The sequence below is a fragment of the Toxorhynchites rutilus genome, chromosome 3 (assembly GCF_029784135.1).
Source record: "Toxorhynchites rutilus septentrionalis strain SRP chromosome 3, ASM2978413v1, whole genome shotgun sequence".
Taxonomy (NCBI): domain Eukaryota; kingdom Metazoa; phylum Arthropoda; class Insecta; order Diptera; family Culicidae; genus Toxorhynchites; species Toxorhynchites rutilus.
This window is the reverse complement of record NC_073746.1, coordinates 275,392,112-275,417,462: the sequence shown is the minus strand read 5'-3', so window position 1 is coordinate 275,417,462 and position 25,351 is coordinate 275,392,112. Positions and strand designations below refer to the sequence as shown.

At 37.3% G+C, this 25,351-nt stretch overlaps 1 protein-coding gene across 2 annotated transcripts in view; it reads right to left on the bottom strand.

The window, feature by feature from the left end:
- The window catches only part of LOC129772856 (protein ultraspiracle), a 124,036-nt gene that overhangs the window by 7,550 nt on the left and 91,135 nt on the right, over nucleotides 1-25,351 (bottom strand). For both annotated transcript variants that reach the window (XM_055776372.1, XM_055776371.1), the window contains exons 3-5: nucleotides 5,646-6,018; nucleotides 4,983-5,184; nucleotides 4,765-4,914 (exon numbers count right to left, since the gene is read on the bottom strand). In XM_055776372.1, the coding sequence (XP_055632347.1) occupies nucleotides 4,765-4,914; nucleotides 4,983-5,184; nucleotides 5,646-5,992 (699 nt within the window). In that variant the 5' untranslated portion in view covers nucleotides 5,993-6,018. The remainder of the gene's footprint in view (nucleotides 1-4,764; nucleotides 4,915-4,982; nucleotides 5,185-5,645; nucleotides 6,019-25,351) is intronic.

The window sequence follows — 25,351 nt, the reverse complement described above, 5'->3', positions numbered from 1 at the left end:
ATACAAACAGGGCAAGCTGAATGGTTCCATTAAATATTAATTGTTTATTTGGAAACAGCGTTCATCTTGGATTTGGATTTTTCATGATCTACTGTGTTGTACCAGTCGAGCACTTTTATTTGATACTCATATTAATGGGCTTTGAACAAAATATAAAGAAGTTACATACATTACTGAAAATATGTAATCCGCCATTTTGTAGTGGCCGCCATCTTAGAATTGCATTTTCATAAATAACTGTATTCTACAAGTCAAGCCCTTTCATTTGATACCCATATTGATGGAGTTCTGAGAAAATATGTAATTCGCCATTTTGTAGTGGCCGCCATCTTGGATTTGCATTTTTCATAAATAACTACTAGTCAAGCCCTTTCATTTAATACCCATATTGATGGGGTTCTGAGAAAATATGTAATCCACCATTTTGTAGTGGCCGCCATCTTGGATGAGCATTTTTCATAAATAACTGTGTTCTACTAGTCAAGCCCTTTCATTTCATACCCATATTGATGGGGTTCGGAGAAAATATGTAAACCGCCATTTTGTAGTGGCCGCCATTTTGAATTCGCATTTTTCATAAATAACTGTGTTCTACTAGTCAAGCCCTTTCATTTGATACCCATATCAGTATGGAATTATTATAAAAATTATTCAAAATTTCCGAAAATCAAAAATAAAATACTCCGGATAATCGAGTCTAAAATTCCGCATAATCGAATCACGGATAATCGAGTCTCCGGATACTCGAGTCCGACCTGTATTTCGTTTAATTGGTCCGGTGTACAGCTCTAGTTTTCGAAACTTTGAACATACACCCCAGTATAGAAATGAAAGACGTAGTTCTATGTCAAAAAGCTAAATGTCCCAACTGAAAATATTTTTTTTTTATTTTTTTCAATCTTTATTTTTTAGACTTTCAGCCTCCTGGGCTGGTTCGTCTCAGCAACTAAATAGATGGGCACTTTCACATGGAAAATAAATTTCTAACAATTTTTTTCTATGTTTTCTTTGAAAAAAATACAACAAAATCTAGTTTTGTTTAAGGTCAAGATAGGGATGCCAGCCGAAATGTGTTGAAAGTCACTATTATAGAGAGAAAAAAAAAGATAGGGATATAATGTATTCGGAAAAACTTTAGATAATGGTACAATATGGACTTTTGTCAAAGACGTCAACAATCTATCTCTTATCATTTGCAATAGATGACATTTTTGCATGAAGACCCCTGGAAAACTAATATTTAACTCCTAACATTATTGTGTATTTTGGGAATTCGTTTGATATTTTTTCAGAGAAAACTTCAACAATTTCCTACATTTTTTCTCTGACAAACATTTTTTAGCTCTTATAGATTTTAAGTTAGATTTTTTTTGTAATTTTGAGTATTTTTTAAACTTTTTAGATCAAATTTTAACCCAAACACTATAAGACCTGAGAAATATTTGTCGGAAAATGGAATGTATACACATTATTCGATTGTATGTCATTCTAATTGTAAAATTATGCCTAAACTTGTAAATCAACGTCTCAATCTTGAGAAATTACATCCAAAAATGTAACAAGGTAAATATTAGTGTTTCAGGAGTCTTAATGCAAAAGTGCGATATATTAGGCTGTCAAAAAAGTCCTGCGGTATTTCCGCGAGGTGTCGTTGTAAGCGCGTAGTTCTAGTTGTATTCATTGTATCGAGTCATACCATAGCTTGTTGGAAAGGTATTTTTGCGCGCTATATTATAGTCCTTGACAGTGTTTTGTTTGGTTAAGTCGTTCGTGAGTTATAGTGTCGCAAATATGTAGCAAAATAAAGAGAAAAACCGACATATTTTACAGTACTACTATGACAAAGGCAAAAATGCATCTCAAGTTGCCAATAAAATTTGTGCAGTTTATGGACCCGATACAGTTTCCATTTCTACCGCACAACGATGGTTTCAACGTTTTCGTTCTGGTGTAGAGGTCGTCGAAGATGCGCCACGCTCCGGAAGGCCTGTCGTCGAAAATTGCGACAAAATCGCTGAATTAGCCGAGAAAGACCGGCATAGTAGCAGCCGTAGCATCGGCCAAGAGCTGGGGATAAGTCATCAAACCGTTATTAACCATTTGAAGAAGCTTCGATTCACAAAGAAGCTCGATGTATGGGTGCCACACACGTTGACGCAAAAAAACATCTTTGACCGTGTTGACGCATGTGAATCGCTGCTGAATCGCAACAAAATCGACCAGTTTCTGAAGCGGATGGTGACTGACGATGAAAAGTGGGTCACTTACGACAACGTGAAGTGCAAACGGTCATGGTCGAAGCCCGCTGAAGCGGCTCAGACGGTGGCCAAGCCCTCATCAACGGCCAGGAAGGTTCTGCTGTGTGTTTGGTGGGATTGTCAAGGAATAATCTATTATGAGCTGCTTCCCTATGGCCAAACGCTCAATTCGGACCTGTACTGCCAACAACTGGACCGCTTGAAGATAGCACTCATGAAGAAGAGGCCATCTGTGATAAACAGAGGCCGCATTGTCTTCCATCAGGACAACGCCAGGCCACACACTTCTTTGGTGACGCGCCAGAAGCTCCGGGAGCTCGGATGTGAGGTTCTTTTGCATCCGCCGTATAGTCCGGACCTTGCACCAAGTGACTACCACATGTTTTTGTCCATGGCGAACGAGCTAGGTAGTCAGAAGTTAGCCACAAAAGAGGCCTGTGAAAATTGGCCATCCGAGTTTTTTTGCCAATAAGGAAGCGAGCTTCTATAACAGGGGTATTATGAAGTTGGCATCTCGTTGGGAACAAGTCATCGAACAAAACGACGCATATTTGACTTAAAACAGATGATTGTAACTAATTTTATGAACAAATGAAAATTTAAAAAAAATACCGCTGGACTTTTTTGACAGCCTAATATTTCAAAAGCTATAAGAGATAGAATGTTGACGTCTTCGACAAAAGTTCATATTTTAACCTTATCTGAAGTTCTTCCGAATACACTATACGCTATCTTGACTTTAAACAAAATTAGGATTGATTGTTTTTTTTCCAAAGGACATGACAAAGTTGTTGTAAGAAACACTTTTTCCCTGTAAAAGTAACCATCTTCCAATATATGAATGACTTGTTGGTTATTGTAGGGGATATTCATATTTTTTGAGAGTTTAAAAAAAATAATTTTTGAGAAAAATGATATTTTATTTGAAATAAGAATTTCAGCGTATATTTTCATTTTTTCAACACATTTTAATGAAAATTTAAACAATTTCCTACATTTTATTTTGTGTTTAAAACGCTTTAGGTCTTATGCGTTAATATTAGTAAATAGCGTGCAAAATAGCGTGCGGTTTGGGAGGAATTCTAAAAAAAATTTAGTTCACTTTGTCTCATATTTCAATTTTGTGAAAAAAAGACATACAGAAAAACGGGTTTATATCAACAAATTTGTCAGATTTTCTAAACAAAACACTGTACGCTATTTTATGAAGCTAAAGCATGTAATTAATGCATCTCGATTAGCTAAATTCTGATCATGGATTGTCCGATGCGCTGATGTTAGTTTGTCCACATGATTACTATGACGCCCTTTGCGTGAAGCAGAAATAAAGATTCTCTGCGTTGAGTGCTGTCCATCTTTAAAATGACCAAGAAAGGGCAATTTTCTGAAGAAAGTCCAAATTATGAATGGATCAATATGATGACAACAAGCTCAAGCAATGAGAAATGCAACATCTGCCTGATTCCTAGAACCGGACAAACCATGATCATTTTTCAGACAATGATCAGAGATGGTCAAACTATGATCACAATTTCCCTTTGAAGAAAATCGTTGAAAACATCAAAAATTGAACATTTTGAACGCTAGAGACTTGGGGCTTTTCAACAAACCCAAACTCGTCTTGATTGTATGTCATTTTTTTGAAGAAAATTCGATTTGCATTTACTAATGCTGATATCACACACAGCGGTTTTGCTCGTTACAAAATCCAAAACAAACCACTTCGGAATGTCGATGGTGTTGTGAATGGAAAATATCGCACACAGCGGTGCCATTTTCTTCGGTGGAGGCACCACATCGATTATCATATTATCTGGGAATGAATGTTTTTGTATTTTTGCATCACACATCACACACAAAATGTAGATTGAAGTGGTGAAGAAATGTGCAACAATGGTGCTGTTGGAAAAAGGATACAATCACCTGTGATCGAGTGTGTGTCAACTGGGAAAAAGACCGCCGAGATAGCGCTCGTGATCAATACTCAGTACAACGCATGCATTGACATAAGGATACAAATTCCGACATATAACCGATTTGTGTATTGCTCCCGCGACGGCAAGAATCAATCAACAATCTTAAACTTCCCCTACAACACTACACAAATCATTTGTTTTCCTCAGAATAATCAAAACATTCTACTGAATGGATCTTTAAAAAATATACATATATTCTAAAGTAGTATCCAAAGTGAGCAACAAGCGAACGGAATAAAATAATTTCGTAGTCTCACATCAACAACTGGGTCGTTCCTTTGATATAATCCCCTTCTCCAGTAAATTCGATATCGCTGAAAAGGGTAAAGAGCACTTCGAAATCGAAGAGTCTTCTTCTTAAGGAGGGCGTTTTCAAAATAGATTATTTCGATGACGAGGATGACTAAACGGAATAATCTTAAGGCCCAGCATGCAACCAAACTTTAGAACATGGCTATAAACAGCCGAAACGTTTATTATTGCAGAAATAACATTGGACAGAATGGACACACAGACGATCCAAAACTTACTTTGTACTCTGGTGGAATCATTGAGTTGGACCCGACCCGGAGATACGGGATCGCGTTATCACCACTTTTTTGCTCGCTCAGCTGCTCAGCCTCATGGATCCGTTCGATGGTAACATCACGCACCGAACTGGTCGAGTTGATTTCTTCGCTCTGCAATTTGTTCAAACGTTACGCACACTAGCGAAAATCAAAAATCATATCGTACTGCTCATTCTCACCTTGATGGAAAACTTCGAACTTCGCTGCCGCTCCTCTTGAACGGCTTCCCGTTTCATACCACAAGCCAAACACTTCTGATACCGACAGTACTGACAGCGATTTCTTTGGCGTTTATCTATCGTGCAGTTCTTGTCCTCCCGGCAGGCGTACGATAGGTCTTTCCGCACCGTCCGTTTGAAGAATCCTTTGCATCCTTCGCAGCTGCAATAGGGGAAGGAAAAGAAGTCACATTGTTTTTGATAGGAACTAATGTAAATTGAGTCTAGCTGGAATTAATTGCAAATTGCGACCGGCTTTGAAATGTCATGTCGATACTGTAGCAACACCTAGCAATCAATTATGACCAGTTGCTGCGGGCCAACGTTGTGAGTCGTGATAGATCCGAGCAATTAAATTGTAGATAGAAACCCGCGAACGAGACGCCGTCGGTGGTCGGTTTCAGGTTGCGGACCGTACAGTTTTAGGGAGTGTTCCCGAACATTGCGATCAACGGTTTCCGATGCACACAGTGTCATAAACTGTCGGCGAAGAAATCAAATGTCGGGGTGAATTAAATATGCATATTTCCTTTCCCGTGGTGTTGAGAAAAAAATAAGGAAAACTACAAGGGGCACAGCAATTTGCATCTATAATTAGTCGTGCATCTTCGCATCGCTACTAACCTATAGACACCGTAGTGTTTTCCGCTGGCTCGATCGCCACAAATCGAACAGAGATGCTTGGAGCCGCTGAGTGGGTGATTAGGCGGATACTGTTGACTCATGTTGGTGGGCGTTGTGGGACCTCCACCGCCACCGCCGCCTCCCCCGGAATTGTGCTGTTGACTGTTGACATTTTGCTGCTGCTGTTGCTGTTGCTGCTGGAGGGCTACTGCAACTTGTTGATTGAACGCTCCGGGACTAGCCGGGCCGCAATTGTTGCCGGGTGAAAATGGGCCTACGCTTCCGTTCAGTAGCGAAATGTCCGGTTTAAGATCGGGTTTCATGTCCTGTGGGGAGAGTGGACCCATGTGACCAACGAGGGCGGCGTCGAATCCTGGAAATGGAGCAACTATTAGAGCATGGTTTTGAGATGATTGTAGCGATATGAAAAATGAAGTGTCACAATATGTTGTTAAAACTTTGCTCGCTGTTTTCGTGTATAAAAAATAGATAAATACAAAAACTGTGAACTAAATTTTAATTTTTTTTTATACCATCGGGGCAAATCCGAAGACCTGGATAAAGAAAATTGTTGTCTTAAAAGTAATTTTCAGTTGCGGATAATGAATCTATGTTTCAGTTACCATCACAACTATGGACCTAACGATTTATAAACACCTAAAAACGACCCGGATTTATAAACGCCACCGTACTCGTTTAGGTGAGTTCTTGGCATGGGTTTCGGATCTTGTTTAGCAATTTCATCCAGAAAATCATTTTTACAGGGAATATTTCCTTTTTTCCGATTGATGTTTAGCAGATAAACAGTTGAGGACTTCGTCATGATGTTGTTCCAGAATTCCTTTAGCAGTTGAACAACTCACTGTATGCGTGATAATGTTTACACCATCGTACAAATAAGGTTCCCGTTTCACCTGTGCATACAATGCTTTGGTTTTCTTTGCATGCACGTAAGCTAATATAATTCAAAGCAAATTCAAATTTTTCTATGCTGGTTCACCCGCGCGGTGCTCAAACTCTTGTAGACAATTCTTTTTAAACTAATTTAGCAACTAAAATAAAAAATCAACATACCATCATCATCATAGCCTTAAAAAAACACCCAAACACACAAACATCTAATACAGTACTCTATCCATTTTATGTAATAATGATGGAGGTCCCACTTTATTTTTCTACAACGATTCAAGCTGGTCGAATGCTCTTCGATAACTATTAAGAGGGATTCCTTTTATGACATAAACAAAACCGGTAGATACGTTAAAGGCACAGACATAGGTTGTCAATCGAAAGAGCAAGTAAAGGCGTTTTATGAACACTCGATACTCCAAGACATGTCAAGAGAATTTCAAACCCGGGAAGACTATTGACCGGTCAGGAATCGAACCTAATGCCGGCCTTGAATTTACAAAGGAAATTCCGCTTCACTGGATACCCGACACAACGGTCTGTTAATCGTTCTCGAGACCAGACAGCTGAGCAAACATAAGCCTAATTCCAACCGATACTTCAGACCCTTTATATAATCTGGGGTGGAACCGCGGTAATCTGAATATGCAATGAGATCTGTCACAACACAGGAAGATCTCGTCAATCATCTGTTTAAAAGATAAATATGCAAGTATTCCGGTTGAGCTATCCCCAGCAGTATCTGACTAAACATCTTGCTTGGGTTATGGTGTTTGGATTGAAGGCTTCCGATAACAAGAAAATGAATTCGTTGCTCATTCCAGAAGACGATAAAGTAAACAAGGAGGTTTACATCGGGATTTTAAGTAAGTATGCTCTTCCGTGGATCGAAACGCAGTACAGCTGAATGATGTATTTCAACAAGATGAGGAAGGTGGGTCTCGGTAGCCACATTGGTTGCGCGTTCGCTTAGTAAGCGATCGATCGTGAGTTCAAACACTCAGGGCCCTCATTGACCATCTTTGTGTTGTTTCAGAATAACTACGTCCACACAACAATCATCAGCGATGGAGATCGATCCACGGTCGAAATAATATAAACTCATTCATACAACTGCTCTGCTCTGCAAGACACATTGGGCTGCTGTTCTATTAATAACTTAACAATGATCATATCAACTGTCTCCGCTGTCCGGTGGTTTAACTGGATAATGGAAAAACAGAAAGAATACTCTTACGCCTAAATGGCTACTGTGTAAATGTACCATATGCAATGGTATAGAAGAAATACTCTTACGCCGAAAAATGGTTACTGTGCAATGGGCTAATTATAGATATGTTAACCATGTGACATGTACACGATTAAAATTCGGCTCTGTTAGAGCTAAAATGCTAATGAGCTTGAAATAAACAAATGGGATAGAAAAAACAAGATGGAGCTCCGTGCCACACCTCGAACCGCACTCAGTAGTTGTTGCAGGAACATCTGCCGTAGGATATGTGACCGTCATCCAGTCAACGTCAACGTCAACAACAATGACAACGTCATCTTCTACATACAAACATAAACGCCGTTGCACAGCTACGCGCACATGCACACGGATGCATACATTAATCAAAATTATCTGATCTAAAGTGTCTGATGGCAAAACCAAACGCTTTCACCGGGTGATGAGCGCCACCTGATGAGCCAGACTTGTGCGAGCCATTAATGGTAAAAACCAAAGTGAAGTGTTAAATAATCATGATGTAAAAACTGAACGTCGGTTTAGGACGACCTCGACTTTTTCCAATAAACGGCTTGCCGTATACTGCAGGTAGTAGGTGGATTCAATTTGTATTTTTTTTTTGATGAGCCTACCATAAGCAATTGAAATTGAAAAAATATTATCAAATTTTCAAAGTTGTGACACCTTTCATTTGACACCACTGAAAATTCGGTAGGAAGCACCATTCCTGAGATACAAGAGAGGGTATGTTGCGTTAGGACCATCTTCCCCTATAGGATTGACTTTTGGAAGGGGAAGGGGAGATCTCAGAGGAAAGTGGGATGTATTCAGGGCAATAAAAAACAAAAAAAATAGTATATAGCTTGCTACAATACGGTGAAATACTTATTCAATAAAACTTATTGATTATGTGACGTGACAACGCTTTGTGATGACTGTTTTTTCGCACAGAGCGCGTTGTCACATCACAAAATGCATGCCGATTTTTGCAAAGTTCTTGCGAGTTTCGAAAAACTGAATATACAGGAATGTACATTCATTTTTTGTTGACAAATCATAGAACAAAGTACATTTGTATGTTTTGAAACGGTACTGAACATAAATTAATGTCACGTCACAAAAGTATTGAACTGGCAACAAGCGAATTCAACTGTAAAACATTCTCCAACTGAAGATTCTTGTAGAAAATTTTCTCAGTCAAAACGTTGTCACGTCACGCTGGGTCATATACCAAACAAACCGCGTTAATTAAAAAGTCCGCGTTAATTGGAAAATCCGCTTTTTCCCCAACCTGTTTTTACGTGATGTTTTCTGATTTGGCATCCTACAAAGTCCTACGTCACTACGTCAATCTGACGTATTCATTCCTGTGTTTGTATTGGCCTGTGAATAACGATTAGGAATACCATCAATAATACCATCGACGACAAAAGCAGCCAATAAAATGAAATGGTAAGAAGATGTTGGTTTTTAACTGAAATCATTCGCAATAGAAGATTTTTTTAAATTTTCTACTCGGAGATTAAAACAGAGAAGTAGAGAAAATCATTGGAATTTATTAACAGGATTCTTCAAACGAGTTATTTCGAAATGAAAACCCCACTAGAACCAGTTCATATTTGGACTGTTGTAAATTGAAGGACAATCTCTAAAATTATCAAATCATAATAGCAGATTTATGTATTTCTGTTTTTAACTAATTCTACACAATGGATGATCAACGTTCATGAAAATCCCCGAGCAATTTATCACACTGTTTACCATCAACGTTCCAAACAAGGAGCATCTGTACATAAACGATTTTTACTATTTGCACTTCTTAAACTAGGCTGGTCTTCGTATCATCTCCTTCCATATGAAACACGCTGTATGCTATTCAGTATGAAAAGCCTAAAAGAACGTTGGGACTCTGCCATGATTCTATTTATTATTGAAATCATATCACAACGAGTAGACTCAGAAGAAATATTAGGAAACCTAAATTTTACGCACCCATTAGACATCTGAGAAACTCTAACATTTCCGGCATAGATTGCCGGAGAACAAATTACGCCAAATATAGTCTTATTAATCGTATGATGAGCCTCTGTAACGAGCACAGTGAAATTATTGATGTAACCATGTCAAGGTCAATGCTTAAAGACTATCTGCATAGAATGCAATACAGGTCAGACTCGATTATATACGAGGGTCGTTCTTATTTTTGAACGACCCTCGTATATAATCGAGTCAGGCCTGTATTTCATAAGTTTCAGTGCCTCAGAAATCGCGGAAAAACAAAGTTAGTACAAAAAACAAGGTGATTTTCGTAATCTACGTTTTATTTTCTATTTTTCTACATAATCGCCGTGAAGTTCGAGGCATTTTTCATAGCGTGGCACGAGTTTTTCTAATCCGAGCGCGAAGTGCGTAGCGTCCAACTTTTTGAAGAACGATGTAACTGCGTCACGAATTTCTTCAGTGTTATTGAATCGTTGGTCTGGGGAGTAAGGAGGATGCTCGAACACAGTCCATTTGAACATTTTCAATCGCTCTTGAGTTACGCGAGCAGAATGGCCGCGCATTATCGTGGAAGAGGAACACTCCTTTCGTCAATAAATCTGGCCTTTTGTTCTTAATCGCGGTTCTTAATCGGTCCAAAACTTCGGCGGTCAACGATTCGATAACACTGAAGAAATTCGTGACGCAGCTGCATCGTACTTCAAAAAGTTGGACACTACGCACTTCGCGCTCGGGATAGAAAAACTCGTGCCACGCTATGAAAAATGCCTCGCACGTTACGGCGATTATGTAGAAAAATAGAAAATAAAACGTAGATTACGAAAATCACCTTGTTTTTTGTCCTACTTTTATTTTTCCGCGATTTCTGAGGCACTGAAACTTATTTTTTGAATGACCCTCGTATGATTCGATTATATACAATTTTAGACTCGATTATATACAGTTCGAAAATTTTTTTTTTTATATTTTAAATATGACTTATTTCAAGAGAAAATTAATTGGGTCTGTGTTAAAGTCAAAGTAAATTGTCTATTACGAGTACAGTGAAGTAAAAATCGTGATTTTGCTAGATTTTAGTTGCAGATTCACCAGGAATTGTTTAAAATGATATTGCGGCGAAATTAAAAAGAATAGAAGTTGGGTGTCAAAGAACAAATTGTAGAGCAGTTAGAGAGCTTCAATTTTGTTGATGGAAATATTCATGTTTTTTTTTATATTTTTTGGATAAAATTAAGAATAACACCTTAAAACCCACAAATATTGAAGTTTTTCACTTCTATAATGTTACTTAAATCCAATAATTTAAAAGTTTCACAACTGTATCCTGTATAAAATTTTCTTATCTTTCAAATGGGAGTAACAGAATTGTTCTACGTAGCGTAATTTTTGAATTAGAGCCAGTTTAAGACAAACAGGGCCCGAAACAGAGAAAAGGTTCAATAACTCTGTCATTGTCAAAACAAATTAAAAAAAAACATTTTTTTACTCGACTATATACAGGATTCGATTATATACATTGAAAAGAAATCGAAGACTGTATATAATCGAGTCCGCGCTGTACAGTTAAGGCTACCATCATTATTGTATTTGAGCAACATATATAGTCTATGCTGGTTTGAGGAAATAATTTAAAAAATATTTTTTTTCATTATGTAACTTGTTAAATTCCTCTTTTAATTTGAACAAATTAATTATCCAGCCAGCTTTACTACTTAATACTACTTACTTAGAACTAAAAGTAAGTAGTATTAAGAATGTATTGGGCTACAATAGATTGACGACAATAAAAAATGTTTGCATCCAATAATAGCATAGTTTATCTGCTACCGCTTACCACCAATTTCATTCAACTTTGTATATTTATTTGCATTTTCAAATGTGAATGTTTGTAAGTATCGATTAGTTTAGCAAATATTATCGACAAGTTACATTTTTGTCCGTAATGACCCTAGATCAGGGATTCTCAAAGTGGTGTATAAATAAGAAAAGATAAAATTTTTAAAGAAATTTGGTTATGGAGATCGATGGTATCGGTTCATTCTGGAAAAGCCTAAAATAGTTTGAGAATCCTTGCCCTAGATGATAGCGGTCCGTACAATTTCGGGTGCGAAGGACCTGGAGGAAATCATCAGTACGTTGAATGATGGTTCTAATGATTGCTGGTGTGAATATTCTTCCATCGGATCCGGTGGGTAATCTCACCCGTGTAGAAAACCTAACTGATGATTCTATTCAACTGAATGGCAACCTCTCAGTCCATAATGCCCAATTTTCACAGCGTATTTGTACTTTGCAAGTTTTGGAAAATTTGAAATATTTCGGGAAATGAATAATCGCAAAGAAATAATTTCTCAAGCATTGATATTTCATTGTTGACGATAACAGCGATAGTTTTCGTTTGAAACAAAAAGCTAATATGTCAAAATTACATAGATTAAGGACGGTCAATATAGTCGGATGAATTTTGGTTTTATTTAGAGACTTTCATCCTCCTGTGCTCGTTCGTCTCGAAATGTAGAAGTAATGCATTTATGAAAGCCGCTAATTGCAAAATTGAAGAGATTTTTTGTTCGCAGTGTGTTTACAAAAACAAAGTGCCGGTTTCAACCAATGTTCGATTTTCCGAACAGTCATTTCCCAGAAAATGGAATTGTATTCAAGAACAATCAAAAGAGCTAACGCAATAAATACTGCTTTGGCTCTTCTTCTTTTATGAAGAATGAAATATTATTGTTGATAGCTTACCATTAACATTAATGAAGAGTCAGAAGTGCAATGAAGTACTTCAAAATAATTTCCTGCTGTTTTTGAATCAAAAACAATGTGATAATTGGGTAATTTGGCATCAATTCATAAAATCTGGGAGGTTTGGTTTTTGTATGGTTTAATGAATAGGGGCTTCAGATTCTGGAATGGTCAGCTTGTTTACCAGATCAAAACCCTATCAAGAACTTATGAGGAGTGATTGTACGAATAGTAGATGCAGCTTACAAGCAGTATAAGTGATCGAAGAGCCTCAACGTGCAGTATCCTCTGCGAAGAACGTGATACACACTAGAACATGGCGCAGCCTGGTCGAAGCCACTCCAAAAGGGTTATTGGCACTGATTTAGAACTAAAGATGACCTACGAATTAGAAACTTATTGTAATTCATGTGAAATTGACGTTAATTTTGTAAAGGAGTGAGAGTTTTCCCATCTGGCTCTTTCTCACACAGCGTATGGGGGGCACGTTGGAACCGCTTCGAAACCGGCATCGTATTATCAGGATGCCAGTATTACCCAGGTGCCAGAAAGATAGAAAAAAGTTGTCGGAAGTGATGGGAAATACAGTAAAACCTGTTTTTGTGCGATTTTTTTTTTTGCGGTTTTCTGTTCTTGTGCGATTTTTTGTGTGCTGTATATGAAAAGAAGCATATTTGACGAAGTTATCGTCCATTTAGTTTTTTTCGATGGTTTATATGCATTTCAGTGCGAAAAAAACATATTTGCGTCTCAACTATCCAGTTCTGAAATCATTCCCTTCCTCCCAACAAATGCTTCCTAAGTTTTTCTATGTGCTTGCATGACATGATTTCTAACAGCAACAAGTTTCGACATGCAACTAAAAGCACAAAACAGCCACGCGCAACCGAAAAGGCAGACTGTCCCGTCGCAAAGCAGGGAAACAAAAGGAAATTGAACGGTGAACGGCGTGGATTTGATTTATTTTCTTGGGGGAAACTCTTCTTATGCGGTCCCTATTTATCGCACAAAAAATTTTTTTTTTCAAAATGTGTACCGAACACGGTTTTTTAAAGCTACTGGTGAAGTTTTGCATGATTTTTTTTTCATGCGGTCCCTATCCCCCGCACAAAAAAAGGTTTTCCTGTACTTCTATTGAAATAATTTATACAATTTTTCAACGGGCGGAAACTATGGCTTCTCATAAACTAGAGTGTTTTTCGAAATAGAAGAGTATTTTCGCGACTTAGCATAGAACGCATCTGGGAGTAGTGTAATATGACAAAACAACGAGCTTTACTACCTCCAAAAATTTATTCCTCGCAAAACACAGTAATTCGCTAACCTTGAAAAATGGTGTTTTCAAATGAAAACAAAAGCCGCGAGCAGCCCACCAACTAATGCATCAATTCAAATGCCGTTGAATTCAGATTAGCCCATTCGTAGTCTGAGCTGAGCAGCCGTAGCAATCAAACCATGCAGGCAGGCGCTCGGAGGATGAAGCGCACAAAAACAACAACAACAATAACAGGCTGCCTGCTATTTTGTAATTCTAAGCTGGCAGAGCGAAATTAGCAATTTAAACTGGCACTCAATTTTGGCGCTACCTTGAACTATATCTGAGCGATGAGCAGCGGTGGCGAATTTATGCTAATTCATTCCGCGTACATAATTGTCATTGTTGGATGAAGTCATTTCGTCGTGTAATAACACTTAGACAAACTGTTTGCAACGCATGACACACCTTTTACGCGATCAGCTCGAACGAATTTCGCCGCTGCTGCTACGAGTGATGGCTCACTTAAGTCGTATTGAAACACATGAAAACCGGAGGTGCTCGGTCCCGCCCAATAACTCCCATTACGAATGCAAATTCACTTCCGAACACTGCTGGAGTGGTTCAACTTTTAATTCTATGCCGCCATCAATAACTCGAAAGGGAGGGCGGATAGAAGATAGACAAATACAAAACAAAACACACGGAAAATGACAGCTGAATTCGGCTTTATTCCTTGCCGTACCATAGTGGAAACAAAACGCGAAACATTCAATCGGCGAATTAAATGCGTGTTTAATGACACTGCAAATTAAATCTGAATAATTTGGAAGCTAAAAAACAAAAAAAAACAGGAAGTGGGTTGTATCTATGGTATAACCGCAAGGGTGACGTAGGACTATCGTTGATTTAGAGATCATTTGTTTGAAGTTGAATCTGAATTCATTCTGAATGAATGAATATTTGGAGAACTTCGAAAACGAGAGCGTTACGTTGGAGGCACAAGGTTTTATGCATCCAATATTGGATACAGAAATATCCTACTGATGGGGAAGAATAATCTTCAGAAGCTATCCTGTTAATTGCGATTGATTGAAGAATCCAAATGTATTTGGTCACAGTGTTACATGGATAGAAAACATTAAAATAAACTCTTTCACATGAATGTAATTTTAAATTCCCAGAGGAACTGGCAGATTATTTTCAGTAACGATTAGATATTTCCACATTTTCCTCGATACTGGAAGTCCACCAGTGGTTAATGCTAACTCGATAACCTTCTGTTAATAGCACTTGATTGAAACATATTTGGTCACAGTGTTACATGAATAGAAAACATTCAAATAAACTCTTTTCCATGAATGTATGTTTAAATTCCTAGAGGAACTGGCAGATTATTTTCCGGATCTTTCTCGATGCTGAATGGCATCCAAACGGAAAGAATTCCGCGCGTGTATGTGTGTGTATGTGTAGCGGCTGCTTCGAGATCTTCCCGGGGAACCGTTTGTGGCATCACTCTCCTCCTGATGGATTCCCTTCTGGCCTAAGGTGCACAAACAGGCTCTTGGTGACACCGTTCATCCACGCTTTCATGATAAATGAAGAGCTTCACCACAACAGCGACAACATGCTCCAATCGCTGTTCAATTAGAACTGAGTGGATTTCCGAGCGGCGCTCGCTTATATACCGATTGTTGATTTCAATAGCCTGGTTTGAAAGCAAATTTAAGACTATTGAAACAAGTTTTTGGATCAGAAAGTAACAAGTATAGAACGCGTAGACATTTTATCTTTCGAATGAAGTGTTTATCATACCATTTCGTTCAGTTGTTTAGGAGCTATTAACACTCAAAATCTCGGTCTCCGGCGTAACGCTTTCGTTTTCGAAACTTTGATTTTACACCCGCGAAACGTTTCTATGATGAATACACTCCTTCCCCCTCTCTAAGGGGGGCTGCCATACCAATGGAATACAAACTTCTGCACAACTCGTGAACTAATCAAACACAATTTGGTATGTGAGGGTTTTTTGGTATAAGAAATGTTTCTATGATGGTATGACACCCCTTCCTCCTCTGGAATGAAGAGGGGGTCCCAGAAAAATGTTACAAATATTTCAACCAAAAATATTCCAATCAAACATGACAATTAAAATTTTTCGGAAAAGTCTGAAGGAAAATGGGAAAATTCCGAAAATTAAATTCCCTTCTGTTCTACAATTACATAGTGACAGGCGTTGTTAGTCCATTTGATGTTTGTGCTAACGAAATTGATCTTTGTTCGAAACTGGAAATGGATTTTAATGTGATGAAACGCACTCCTATATCTTCTTCTATCTATGCAAAAAAAAAGGATCGCCGGATGTGTTGATAAGAGCAGACCTCGAGGAAGGAATTGTCCGGTTTAGGGCTGTCTTTATTCTATCATATTTTCTGTATCAAACATTTATTCCATGTAACGAAGAAACATGTCATTTGCAAGTGGTTGAAAAGTCTATTATAATGATGAGTTTTGGTAGTACTAGTACTAGAAATTTTAAGTACTAGGAATTTTATAATAAAAGGTAAATTCAACGGGGTCGATTGGAAGATGAATCAATGAACAGTTCTGCGATTTGACCCATGAACTTGCGCTTAGTAAAAAAACGCGAATGTTTGAAGGTATTGATAACAAAAAACAAATTTTGGGCGGGACGAAGTTTGCCGGGTCAGCTAGTACCCACTAAAGAAGGTACTTTCCAAAATTATGAGCAAAATTTGGAAAGCTGCAGAATATTATCTAGGCACTCCAAGCATACACAAATTAAAACAAATAATGTAGGTAGGATATTCAGAAATTAACAACCTTAAGCTTTAAAATTATGGAAATCTCATTTTCATTTTTTGTCGGCAGGAGCGAACACATATAAGATTTAAAATCACAAATTCCCGGCATGTATTCGACAGAATGAATTACTTGCCTCAATTTTCCTATGCCAAATCAATTACCATTAAGCGGTTTTATTGTTTTGTTCAGTAGAAATGTGGAACAATGGTGGTGATGGAACGTACACACGAGGGTCATTCAAAAAATAAGTTTCAGTGCCTCAGAAATCGCGGAAAAATAAAAGTAGGACAAAAAACAAGGTGATTTTCGTAATCTACGTTTTATTTTCTATTTTCCTACATAATCGCCGTAACGTTCGAGGCATTTTTCATAGCGTGGCACGAGTTTTTCTATTCCGAGCGCGAAGTGCGTAGCGCCCAACTACGCCTTCGTCTCAAAATAGTACGAAATTAATTTGATTTTTGGATACAATAGAGCCTTTTTTTCACTTGACTACAATAAAACTCCCAAACTCGATGTTCTGTAACCCGATATTTTTGCTAACTCGATGGATTTCATGGCACTTTTGATTTATTTTACAACTCCATAACTCGAAACCTCCCTAACTCAATGGTCCCTTCGATATCGAGTAAAGTCGAAAACGAAAATCTCCGGGAGCCCGCAAATACTCAGTGCAATGCGTGCCTTGACATAAGAAAAAAAATGGCGTCATATGACCAGTTTGTGTATTGTTCTCGCAAGTACAAGAAAGAATCACTGCTTCTAAAAGGCCACACAAGCTATTAGCCCCCTTCAGGCTCACCGAAACTTTCTACTGAAGAATTATTTATGAAATTTCGTTGCATTTATAAATAATATCTGTAATGATAACAAGCACCTCAAATAAAACGGATAGGTAGTCCTACGTCCTGTGCGGTCGTGCCTACGATACAACCCCCTACATTTTTTTTCCTTTGAGAGAACTTTGTGGGGACTCGAACCTGTGATAATCTGAAGGTCTAATATTCGGTTAGTTTAGCTGATGGTCGTATGGTTCTTGAATCATATATATTCATATTTTATACATGCAACATCTGCCAAAACTAGTGTTGCGAGATCTTTTTCTTCTCTCACTTTATACTTCCAGGATAAAATCTTTAGAAACGAGCTGCCATCCTTGAATTAAGAAGAAAAGATCTCGGAACACTATCCTAAATGTTCATTCATTCAATTTGCGTTGACGCCATTGAGCGTTCTGTCATTATGAAGCGGAAATCATAATCGAAAAATTATGAATAACATTTTACTTTTCCGTATCGAATATGTATTCTAAGTAATAGGAGGTTTTTTTTAGAAAATTTTGAAAAATTTTGAACAAAGAACTACATCTGGTTATCATTAACAAGCATTTGTGGTAATATCGGAACATGTACCGTTCTGAATGATGTTTCGGACAACATCATATTTCGGACATTTTGTTCTAATATCTTGAAATGCTTAATGCACTGATGATATAACTATCAAATTAATATCACAATTGCTTCTTTAGAGTAATCCCTTGGTTTCACTATCATTTCACATGAGAACTACATTTGAATTATAACATAATCGGCAGAAATCTTACAACACTACTCATTATCGTTTGTGTTTGACGTTTCCTTAGCGTGAGTACATAGAATTTACCCGTTCATAAATATTTAACCCTTTGCGGTCGTATTAAATTTGGGCATAGGTGTCGTACTAGTCGGAATTTTTTTTCCTTGAAAAAGTAGTGATACATGCAATATTATGAAAAATAAACATTTTTTAATTTTTTTGTGAACTAAAAATAAGTGTCTTACACTTATGTGGACAATTATTCCACTCTTTAAAAACAATTACTTCAACAAAATTGAAACAAGTTGTTACTCAAATAATGATTTCTGCGTATCCGAAAAAATCAAATCTTTTCACTTTAGATAAACAAAGATACAGTTCAATATTAGAAATTTCAGTAGAGTATAAATATAAATTCGGAAAATTATTTATTATCCTGCAGCAAGCTTGAATGTTGCTCATATCGTTTCATCGATGTGAAGCTGGGCGATTTTTTTTAAATCTCGTTGCACCTATCCTGATTGCCTTGTTCTAACTTTCTGATGTGGGCAGAGGCTACTGTCAAAACAACGCGGATTCGTATTTTTTCGCAGCAAAAGCTTGGGAGGTTCTATCTTTTTTCGCTCTTTCTCAAGTGATCCCGCGCTTCGTTCTGATTGGTTGGCGAAAAATGTTCGTAAATTCCTTAATTCTCGTTTAATTCTTATTCGCTTCATTTGAAAAGCATTTTATTCGATGATTTTTTTATGTTTTCAATCAAATACCAAAGGGTGGAGGCGATCTGGCGTAGTGGTAACATCCATACCTCTCACGCTAAAGGTCACGAGTTCAATTCTCACTCCCGACATTCTTCCAAAAAATGGAAGTAAAAGTGACGAACCAGCCAAATGAGTTGAAAGTCACTATAATACAGATAAAAAAAAATACCAAAGGTACCAAAGTAGTAAGCTTAAAAGCATATTGAACTAATTTATTTAAAATATCAACCTACTAATGCCTGTGCATAAAGTGTAGACCTGTTTTCTGCATCATATGCCTTAAGCGTTCGAAATATGATTCGGAACGGTATAGACAAACGGTAAAGTAAGAGTCAGGACAACATTCAAAAAACATCAAATAATTATTTTAATTCAAAATATAACGATTTTAAACTACGTTTGGGCATTCTAATCTGATAAAGTATCTTTCATTCACGCCAACTTCAAAGTTAAATAAGCGCTGACAATGGTACCTCCGATAATGTGAATCGCTCCGGAATCGAATTGATTCCGAAGCGATTCACATCTATCCCGAAGATAATCTACGAAGAATAAGCATTATACAAGTGGTGACGCGAACCGAATATTTATTCTATACAAGCTATTATGATAGTTCTCATTTCCAACCAGGAAAATTTTGGCAGGGATCCTACTATATTTATTATGATTAATTTTTATTCCAATAATGTAAAAAGCACAAAAATCAGGCCAGGATCATTTCAGTAAAATCAAGCTAAATCGAATGTTCGATATCGATATCAGGGAGTGTGCCAAAAAGTCTGGGAAATCCTGAAAAATCAGGAAGGTTGGCATCTCTGCATATAGCGGTGCGGTGTCGGACTCTTCAAAATTAAGATAAGATTTTTTTAAATTATGAAATTTCAATACTTTGCAAATCGTACTAATTTAGTTTATATTATTTAGTTTATAATTAGTTAGTAATACGAAAAATGGAATCTATATACAATTATTTAGTTAGTTAGCTGTTATAGGTAATGAAATCTATGTTCGTGAAATATTAGAAAATCCATACTGCTACTGGGGTTCCAATATCGTACAGAAAATTCACAAACATTATCTCGAGAATGATTAGTTCTAGGATAAAACATTGAATATAGATCTTCATGTAGAATCGCATGTAGATTCCATTTTTATATGACTTTTCGTAAATGATTTAGATTTCGCAAAGCATTTCATAAATTTTTGAAAATCCGTATCTCCATTCTGGTGAATCCGACACAGCACCACTATACGTCACACGTTTTTAAGTTGAAAAGAAATATTTAAAACAATATCAAATGAGACATGTCGCCAGATAAACATTTTTGATATAAAAATCTATTTTCGAGTGATATTCTCAGCGGTGTATTGATTGTTTTTTCTAAATAGCTCATTGACTTCCCAACAACTTAGTTGTAAATCATATTTCAATCAGACATCTAGATTTCCAGTTATGATTTTTTTTTTACAAAAAAGGTAAATGATTCTGGATACGTCGTTATAAAAAAATCATTCGTAATTAAAATTAGTCATCTGATAATGAAAATTGATCTGTGGAAAAAACTTGGCAAATTGGCATTTTCAGACAGATATGATTTGATAGTTGAATCCAATTGTAAAAATACGATCTGCATCCGTTCTATTTATCGACAGAGTTAATTTTTTATTTTCATACTTATATCTTATAATTTTCATACTAATATCTTTCGAACGACAGGTTTTTATTAAGATAAATGACAACAAATGTAATCATTAATCTACGTAACGTTTGAATGCAAAGCACTGTGCGTGATGTGTGGAGCTCAACTTTAATGTAATGGTAGCTCTTATCGCTTAGACAGACAAATCGTCCCATGCTTATCACATAGTTGAGCAGAAATCAACGAGCATGCTGTAGATATTAAGTTTCACCGACCAATAGCAGAAGTAGCAGCAAGCCCAATCGGTGGAACCGAGTTTGTATTCGCCGCAGTTTCTGCAGTTACTGCATTTTTCCTCCGTCAGTAGTCAACGCCATATATCACACGTCGAACGCCTCGTTGAGAGCTCACAAAGGTAACCAGTCTTGGTAAATGGAGTTGAGCCAAGGAAACAAAAGAGCAGCAGCATCGAAATACGAAACCGTTTTCACCAAGATGCACGTGATGCATTATGGACACAGTTGTTGTTCTTCCCGAAGAACAAGATTTCAAAAAAAAGGTAAATTAAAGCATGGGTACAAACGCATCAAAGTGCAGTTTTGCCGATGGGTCTGTACAGTTATTGTACCGGGTAAACAGTCTTAGACGCTTGGTGGCGCGAACACATGCACAAGCAGCCCAACGGTTCTGCATTGCGTACGCCGGACACCGACAGCATCCAGTTTTCAGCTTACGGTTAAGCCATCTCATACAACCACCAATCGATTTTGCATACATTACATACATTGACGAGAGTTCTGGAGAATGGCGGAGAAGTTGACCTTGAAGCTGCTGTGTGTGCACGCGCGTTAGATCATCTTAGATTCGCTTGCGACTGGTTTTTATTCCTTGCTTCGATTGCACCATCTCCGAAACGTTCTCGGTTAAAATCGATGGAGGAAAAAACGCGTTAGATCGACGATGATTCCTGTCCCGTACCACAAATAGCGGATTGGAGTTGACCTTTCCACCAGAGAGATGAAGTTTCAATATTGTAGGCGGATGTTAGAACACGTTGTACATGTGTCCAATGTGGTAAACTTTATTATTTCGGTGCGAGAATACAGTCTTAGAAAAGCCAAATGTTTCGAATAATGATTTACAAGCACATGCTGCATATTACGTGTGTACTTGAAGCTGCACTTTATCAACCTTCCATCTTCTTGTGTTCTATCCATCCATATGGTGAACATGTTTTGTCTGGACTTTGGAGCTCGGGGGCACGTCTGTCGACCGGCTGAGGCATCCACCAAATTGAAACGACGCGCAACAAGTACTCGCAGACATACACGCACATATGCATTGCGCGCTGATTCGTATCTCGCGGATTTTGAATGGAAACATGTTTCGTCTGCAAGACATGCAAGGGCCTGCGAGCAACCAGACAGATGACTTTGTCCGTACCGAACGTGTGGTATACAACAATTTATTATTTATACGAGTATTTACACGAGTGCAACGCAATGACGACGAATTCTCCGGGGGGATGCACATGCTGCTGCTGCTGCTGCTGTTGTTGTTGTTGTCATCTTTCACTCTATATCGGTTTAGTCGCATTTGGAAGCAACCCAACACAGCGGGATTCTAGCTGTGAAAGGAAGTGGGAATTTAGCACAAATTAAATGCTACAACAGCCAGACACGGGGCATCTGCTGCCATCTATCTAATCGCTTTTTAAGGGTACTCATTTTCCGTCCAATTTGGCGTGTTTTCTAAGCGTGGAGTCCGAATGGTGTCTCCTCGTAATTGAATTTTATGGTCTCCAGCTGAAGAATCATTCGTCTCTAATTGTAGCGCACGCCTGAGACTAGTTCAAAATGTTCAAAAGTGATTTTTCACATTTACGAGTTAGAATTCGAGATATTCCAGATCAGTTGAACAGATTAATTTGACTGGTGAATCGATGTGTCTATGAATTTCTGTTGTCATCCAGTATTAGCAGCGAACCAAACCAAGAACTTGATGTCTACCTCGACCGCTTCGCCATCGATGTCAACGATACTGACGTATCCTGCAATTCAGGAATGACGGAAGAATTGAACGTTTTTGAAAAATTTGAAAGGAAAAAATATATACAACGATTCCGTGAAAATAGATCTACCAAATACATAAATTGCACTAATTGTGGTCAAATCTTTTGTATTTGCTGCCTAACGGAGAAAATTAGAGCCAGATTTTTATTCCGTTTTGTTAGAATCCTCCTAAATTAATTCTATTTGAAAAATCTTTATTGATGATAATTAGTATTTGGATCCGCTCGAATGATTTTTCGGTCTATTTGGAGCAAATGAAAGGCTTTAGATGACCCGAAAAACGTTTAAAATATTCACATTCAGACGAAATTTCTCAAAAAACATTGGTTTCTGTATTGTTTCTGGGATGTCGAGACCAAAGCGACCATGGTGTTTTTTTTTCCTTGGGAAGGTCAGACTTTTATACATAACATATGAAAAAATATTAGGATTTCCGTTTTTTTCTGTTTCTCTTTTTTATTTTTTCATGCAAATATTAGCTTTGTTTTGCATCGAAACCACCATTGGTACTTCTGTTCCCATATACATATACGCAGAGATATATAAATCATCAGAAAAATTATCTCTTCCGTAGAATTATTTTACGCAATAAAATAAAAAATACCAAAAATTTCTTGAAAAAAAATATTTTAAAAGTTAAAATTCATTTTTCACAAAAACGTATTATTTATGAATTCTAACGAAAAGTATATGAATAGCCCTTACAGCTTCTAACAAGTCATCCATACATCAGAAGATGGGCACTTTTACAGGGAAATTTTTTTCTAACAACTTTTCAATGCTTTCTTGGAAAAATTGCAACTAATCCTAGTTTAGTTTAAAGTCAAGATAGCGATGTAGTGTATTCGGCAAAGTTTTAAATCTTATTAAAATATGCACTTTTGTCAAAGATATCAACTTTCTATCTTTTATAGTTTTTGGAATATTAGGCATTTTTTTATAAAGACTCCTGAAAAAAAATGTTTTACTCGTAATTTTTAAAATAATTTTTTTCCAGCGATTTTTTTTCAAAAAAAAAAATTGGTATGAAAACTTAAACTATTTCCTACATTTTATGCTTTGACCAGATTTATGTAGGTACCTCCAGTTTTTTTTTACGCGGGGGATACGTACCTCGTAAAAAAAACCGCGTTAATTGAAAAATACGCGTAAAAAAAACCGCGTTAATTGGAAAATCCGCGTAAAAAAAACCGCGTTAGTTCGAAAATCCGCGTTAATTCGAAAATCCGCGTAAAAAAACCGCGTTAATTGGAAAATCCGCGTAAAAAAAACCATGTCACCTAATAATAGATATCAAATGGGACTATCTTTACATAGAACGGAAGTAAAAAGTTGAGTGTAACTCGCTTCCGAAAACCCGTAGTTTTTTCCTGAAATTTCGTTGGTTACTGGTAGCTATAGTTCGGTTTTCCTCACGAATGGGGTCATCTGAGTTTGCTAGAACATTCCCTAGTAATTTGTACACTCTTTTGCCGATGCAAAATGTGAGCTGAGGAGGAGATGTGATATTGCACTGGTCTTTTTTTACGCGGGTACCGTGTAAAAAAAACCGCGTTAATTGGAAAATCCGCGTAAAAAAACGAGTTAATTGGAAAATCCACGTAAAAAAAACCTCATAAAAACAACCGCGCAAAAAAAAGCGTAAAAAAAACCTGGGTGTATCATAGTTTTCGAGTTATATTTTTTTTTGAAAAATTTAGAAAAACAATTGGCTTTTATCAAAAAGTAAGTTTTTTAAGACGAGTTGACATGAAATTCGTCATAAACCGAACCCCGCAATAGTTCGTTTAAGTATACAAAATATGAAGATTTGCATTGGCACATAAACTTACAAATACACACACGCACAACCAAAATCAAGACCTACAGTGGCTACGAGACAGTTTGAAATTTTAATGTTATCTCTTAAGCCGGCTCGTTGGCTGAACCAAGACTAGAATCGAGATCCACACGAAAACGAAGTCTAAGTTAATGACTAACTTGACATTTGTCTTCTGCTTTGCTTCGGCCCGCCAATGTCCGTGAAAAACAAAATGTTTAAAATGTTTTTTCTTGCGCTACCCGATTTTTTAAAAATGGTAAAATTTAAAAAATATAATTTTTAGAGGTTTATGCGATAGAGAGATGCCTGCAGATTGTATCCATAAAAATTCGACATGAATCGGTTCAGTAGAACTTGAGATATCGTGTACGTCAGTTTGAAAAAACTAGTTTCGAGAAAAACGCGTTTCAAGTTCATTGTTATGGCCGTACTAGCTTAGATATCGCATCACTAAATTTTTTTTCAAATTTCTAGACTACAATAGTCCCTTAATGCACTAACGTTCCTAGAGAAACTTCGCTGTCTCAACGTAGTATCACTTGCGTCATTTTAACCCTTTCGCGTACAACATCGAACTACACTCGTGGCGATTAGACTGTACAGAACGTACAATATCGGACCAAACTCGTTATGAAATGCTTGCATAGCTCCAGGCGCTTGGTGTTCATGGGAAAGCAAGGTGTTTCGACACGACAAATGTAAATTTATTTGCGACACTGTTCGGCGAGAAGTGGTTGAAATGCGCGTTGAAAAACAACGGATATGTATTTTGCGAGATAAAATGATAACGAGAGATGCGTTTAGTTCGACAGTATATTTTCGAGTGTTCTTTCGTATGCTTTACAACGATATTTATTGACCGGTGGCTATCGGTA